We start from the raw sequence: 5,978 nt of genomic DNA on the forward strand, positions 1-5,978 counted from the left end.
ATATGTTTTTAAATAATGGCACTTGTCCATAATTCTGTTTTGCGCAATGCAACTCAATCAGTGAAGACAAACACACCTAGCAATGAGGAACCTGCATTTACAAACTACTTGTTTTAATGCTTTGAGAAATTGTACATTACATGGGATCTTTTCCACAGAACTGATAAGTGCTAAGGGGAACATATTAATACCAAAACCTGAATTTAAACCAAAATTTCCCATTCCCCTACAAAGGAATACATTCGAATAAAACACAAATGTATTGCTTCACACGTTATGTGAATTGTGGGAAGTGTTGGAGCCCAGTGCAAATGTGTGAGATTGTGGAAAGTGGGGAGATGCAGCCTTGAAGGCTTTATACATCTTTTATTAAGATGTATTTTCTGAAACTGAATTAACCTTTAGTGGGCTAAAATCGGCTTGAAACTATATTTAAAGGCAACTTCAGATCATATAAAAAGGAGAGAAGGATCTACATTTGGGGTGGCAGTAAGGCATAATGGAGGTCTTTCAGCACAAAAACACTATCTTGAAAGAAACTGCACTAAAACAGGATGAAAAAGACAGACAGAAGACTAGGTTAAAGGCATACCACATTTTAAGACAAAGACTAACAACCAGCACCTCTAAGCTGTTGTTGGAACTACAACTCATAAAATACAGATGGGGGTAACTGTAGTTCACTAATGGCTGGATTGCTGCTGGTTGAATGTCCCTGTTCCAGAACATGAAGGCCATCCCCAAACTTGTGCTTTATAAGTCCAGCTCTAGGTCCTCTATCTCCTCCTCTAAAGCTTTCCTCCTGGACAGTTTTTCGAGCTGCTCTTTGGATGGCTGTTTGATCTCCCCACAGTCTATTTTCTGTTGTAATTCCTCCACCTGACGAAGCTTTTTGCGTAGGTTCTTTATTTTCTTGGCCTTTTCTGCTGCAGGGTTGTCACTGCTTGCTGAGCCATTTTTATGTGCTGATGCCACATGTTTTTGCACAGGGGTTTGTGAAATGTTAACATTCTCCAGATCTTGCAGTGTTTCTTCCACCTGATCACGCTCCCCTTTCTCCTGTTTCCTTTTCTCTTTGCGCTTCATGTTCCTCTTGGCTGTTTTGGACAAGGTGGTATCATTATCTGGCATTGACTGCTGGGGTTTGCCTGTAGTAGCATCGGCTTCAGTTAGACCAGGAGGCAGAGAAGGTTTGCTCTTGAAAAACTTAACATATTTATTTTCATACCTGCAAAACATGAAATTGGACAGAATCTTCAGTTTATGCAACATCCAGGGCATTCTGTCACTATGGTTATCCTGATTAAATGAAAGTGCCACTTTTAAACTGCTCCCTGTTGATTCCCATAAAGCATTGTTATAATGGCTGCTCCAACTTTGTAGTAGTTAGTCCAGTCTGTGCTCTTTTCCTTCATGCTTTTATACAAGGGAGCGTGTAAAGCTGGGTAATCCTTATTACTGAGAGCAATGGATTTTGTGGTTGGTGAAACCCAAAGTCCATCATATGGACTTTATTATAGCAAAACCACTTTTTTTTCTGGTGTTTCGGAAGATAGCACAACGAGATCTGATGGGATTCTAAGATGATTGGGTTTTTTTGAATTTAAAGGGACAAGAACAATTCCAAGAAACAAAATATATTCTACGTTTTCTCTAATAGCAAGCTACTTGCACTCCATTCTAGAAATGCAAAGCGATGCACTCATGGAGCAACATCTGTACCAAATTTCATGGCAATAGTGAAGTCACAACAGACTCACGTAGTTGTACTGGCATATATTACAGTTTGAGAGGGGTGAGAGATTGATTTTACATTGTAATATCAGGAAGGTAGTTTTCCTTTTCCGGCACACTGGAGATGGCTTCAGACTGGCTGTTCTACCTTTCCCTGGATCAACGAGGAACTAAGCAGGAAATATTTTAGCAAATGGTTGCACCTAATAGACATGGGTCCTGGAAGGAACAAGAGATGTAAATGAACTGTGCAGAAATTTGTTATATATATCTCCACTCCAAAAATGATTAAGTGACTAACCTTCTCCGGCTGAAAATACATTTAACAAAACATGTGAAGCCTTCTAAAGTAATAGCATTTGGAATGAGAAATACATACACTGGTACTTCTTCTTGCGGCACATATCCCTCCTTCACTTTTCTCTGTTTCCTCCAGGAACCGTCTGGTCGCTGAGTTGCTGCAATGTACTTCCCTAAAACAGGAAAAGTCACAGGGCTTCAGTTTCATGTTATTGCAGCACAATCTCGCAATGGAGCTAACAATTTTGAGCACGTGCGTTATGGCTGATGAAAAAACCCTCGAAAATGTTCAGCTGAGAATATTAGCACTTATTTTGACAATGCTTTACTGGGCTGCATATCTTCTGTCAGTTATAGCGCCAAAAAGTTCTTGACCAGAGCAAACGGATACATCTCCATCATACACCATGGTCAAACAGTGACCTCCAGTGGCAAAGTCATATAAAAATATTGCTACATTGGTTTCACCATGTCAACACTCTTAAACTTGGCCACTGTGAGGAATTTTTTGTCATACTAAAAGCCCCTTATGTCATAAATTTGCCTGAACCCCATTCTGGGACTTGAGGAAGTGGATGAGGTACCCAGCCTAAGGCTAATGCCACACAGGGCCGTTTCTAACAAGTTTTGTAATACTAAACGCGTAAGGCTGTGGACACAAACTATTTTTTCACTCTGGGCCAATTGACTGGTGGAAGATTGCCTTTATTAAGAATTTATAGAGCTAGGGCGGTTCACCTGGGCCTCTTCCTTTATGTGGTGAGTAATCATTTACTATTTGGAGACCCTATCCTTTGATTCATTATATGATTGTCTCTCAAAAGCACTGATGACTTGAGCATCTATGGATACAGGAAATTGCCACTGCCACATTTGTTTTGCCCACCCCAGGTGGAAATAGCTTAGGCAACAAAATGCCATAAATACCAAGTCCAAGTGACAGTTGAGAAGAACCGGAAGTGCTGATTGGAGTGGAATTAACAATTCACAATTTTTCTGTTTTGAATTGCCCAGTGTGCCATTTCATTTGGTGCAGCACCTCTACATAAACCATTTCACAAGTCCTATTTTTTGAGAGTTTTTCTGACTAGTCCTATAGAGAGCCATAAATGGTATTTGACCCTTGATTATCTTCCTGTGTAAAGGATACTGTCTTGGGAAAACATGTTTTTTTTCAAAACGCATTGATTAATAGTGCTGCTCCAGCAGACTTCTGCACTGAAATCCATTTTTTCAAGAGCAAACAGATTTTTTTATATTTAATTTTTAAATCAGACCTGGGGGCTAGACATATTGTCAATTTCCCAGCTGACCCCAGTCATGTGACTTGTGCTCTGATAAACTTCAATCATTCTTTACTGCTGTACTGCAAGTTGGAGTGATATCACCCCCTCCCTTCCCTCCTAGCAGCCTAACAGAACAATGGGAAGGTAATTAGATAACAGCTCCCTAACACAAGATAACAGCTGCTAGGTAGATCTAAGAAAAGCACACAATAGTAAAAATCCAGGTCCCACTGTGACACATTCAGTTACATTGAGTAGGAGAAACAGCCTGCCAGAAAGCAGTTCCATCCTAAAGTGCTGGCTCTTTCTGAAATCACATGAGCATCATATGACCTGAGATGGCTTACTACACACCAATATTATACATTTAAAAAAAATACACTTTCTGGTTCAGGAATGACATTTTATATAGTAATTTGTAGAGTGAATTATTTGCAGTGTAAACAGTGTAATTTAGAAATAAAAATTACAACATAAAAATCATGACAGAATCCCTTTAAGAACTTTACTCATTGCATTATACAGGGCATATGTATAATTTACGTAAACAAGTGCCCTGTAGCCTAAGTTCAACTAGAACGGCTGCCCCTCTTGTATACACCGCTGTTTTTATCATATAAACTGAAGTAGTAAGTTGACAGCAACCATAAATAAGTGAAATAGATTTTACAGCAGAGAAAACATCTTCTGGCCCTGCATCTGTCATTCCAAATACAGAGCTTTTCAAAGCCCTTTGTCAGGAGTTTACAAATATCAGAATATTCAAATATTCTAAAAACTATGCTGCAGCAGTAGCCATTATTAAAGGGATTGTTCACCTTTGAGTTAACTTTTAGCATGATGGATAGAGTGATATTCTGAGCCAGTTTGCAACAGGTTTTAATTTTATTTATTATCGTCTGTTTTTTGAGTTATTTAGCTTTTTATTCAGCAGCTCTCCAGATTGCATTTTCAGCAATCTGGTTGCTAGGGTCCACCTTTCCTAGCAACCATCAGGGGCGCTCGGGCAACAAGGCAGGCTGAGGCGTTTGCCTCAGGCGGCAGCACCAGATACATTTCCAGGGGCGGCAAAAAGACAATCTTGTACTTTTAAGGGACGAATTTCCGGTTTTGAAACCGGAAATTCGGCTTTACTAGTGCGAGAGAGTGCAGTTGCGCTCTCCGCACTAGTGTTTCTGCCTCCCCACCCGATGGGTAAGCCGGCGAGGGGGGCGGCATTTTGAGGAGCCGTCTCAGGCGGCTTCTTCACCAGAACCGCCGCTGGCAACCATGCACTGATTTGAATAAGAGACTGGAATATGAATAGGAGAGAGGCCTAAATAGATAGATAAGTAATCAAAAGTAGCAATAACCATATGTGTAGCTTTACAAGCACTGTTTTTTAAGATGGGATCAGTGACCCCCATCTGAAAGCTGGAAAGAGTCAGAAGCAAAGGAAAATTAGACTATACAAAAAAAGACCAATTGAAAACTTGCTTAGACTTGGTCATTCCAGAACATTAAAAGTTAATTTAAAGGTGCACCAACCCTTTAAGCATAGTATGATTTGCTTGACTGCAGACTGATTGGAGTTCTATATTCTGTCCAGCAGAATGGCGTGGGGTGACATATATTGGGAAGCTGTGATTACAAAGAGTTAAGGGGCTGAAGAGAATGGAGCCTCTCTAGGTCTGTGTAAGAGAATGACTGAGAAGGCGCAGGCTGGCAGCTAGAACTGGCAGTCACGACTCCCTGGCACAGACAGTGAATAATGGAAGAGCGAGCTAGTAAGCAAGAAAAGCAACACATTGAGTGACAGACATAACCCAGACAATGAAGGTGTAAGACACGCTGAGCCCGCTCCTGCACTGTTCCCACTTGTCACGGCTAAAGTATATTGCACGAGGCGACAATAGGGCACCACCCACACTGAATTTGGCGTGCATTGCACGTAAGTCACCACCAAGCTTTAGGGGACAGATGCGCGCACTGAAAGACACGAGCGTCTCTCGTCCGAGATGCTCCACTCACCAGACTCATCGGAAACATAGGGAGTCGCCATCTTGGTCCTCTCACCTTATTCATTTCCGCCACTATTTTAATACGTCATAAAGCGATCGGAAGACTCGTGCTTGGAAAAAAAAAGGCGATGTGGGGTGGGCACTGGCCAGAGGAAGACCGAGAACATGCTGGAGCCTGGACGTTCATTACTAGAAGTGTTAAAATAAGGAGTCAAATGAGTTATTTAGATGGAGGTTGCTTTTCATAGTAAATACTGTCTGTAGAGAGTTTGAGACCATTTTCAACAGTTTGTTTTTGTTTATTGGTTTTTATTTATGTAATCTTCATTTGTTTTTTGATTTATTTCGCTTTTTATTCAACAGCTCTCCGGTTGGCAGTTTCAGCAATCTGGTTGCTAGGGTCCAAATTAGCCTAGCAACTGTGCACTGATTTGAATTAGAGACTGGAATATGAATAAGAGAAGGGAAATAATAATACAGAAAAAAAAACTAGGCCAATTGGAAAGTTGCTTAGAATTGTCTATTCTATAGCAGGGCCTGAGTGGGGAGGGGAAACACAGAGGGGAAGGATGGAGTGGGGATACGTTTGCAACCTTTTCTGGAAAAAAAATACCGGCCTTCCTATATATTTATCTTTTCCCCTATTAATAACATTGGG

General features: G+C 40.8%; 1 protein-coding gene across 1 annotated transcript; it reads right to left on the reverse strand.

The window, feature by feature from the left end:
• Window positions 1–346: 346 nt before the first annotated feature.
• pym1.S (PYM homolog 1, exon junction complex associated factor S homeolog) lies at window positions 347–5,480 on the reverse strand. The gene is made up of 3 exons (XM_018250032.2): window positions 5,331–5,480; window positions 2,114–2,207; window positions 347–1,228 (listed from the first exon to the last, which is right to left on the reverse strand). The coding sequence occupies exons 1-3, from the start codon at window positions 5,359–5,361 to the stop codon at window positions 754–756; spliced, it is 600 nt and encodes a 199-aa protein (XP_018105521.1). The 5' UTR covers window positions 5,362–5,480; the 3' UTR covers window positions 347–753.
• Window positions 5,481–5,978: the final 498 nt, after the last annotated feature.

The sequence above is a fragment of the Xenopus laevis genome, chromosome 2S, assembly GCF_017654675.1.
Source record: "Xenopus laevis strain J_2021 chromosome 2S, Xenopus_laevis_v10.1, whole genome shotgun sequence".
NCBI classification, from domain to species: Eukaryota; Metazoa; Chordata; class Amphibia; order Anura; family Pipidae; genus Xenopus; species Xenopus laevis.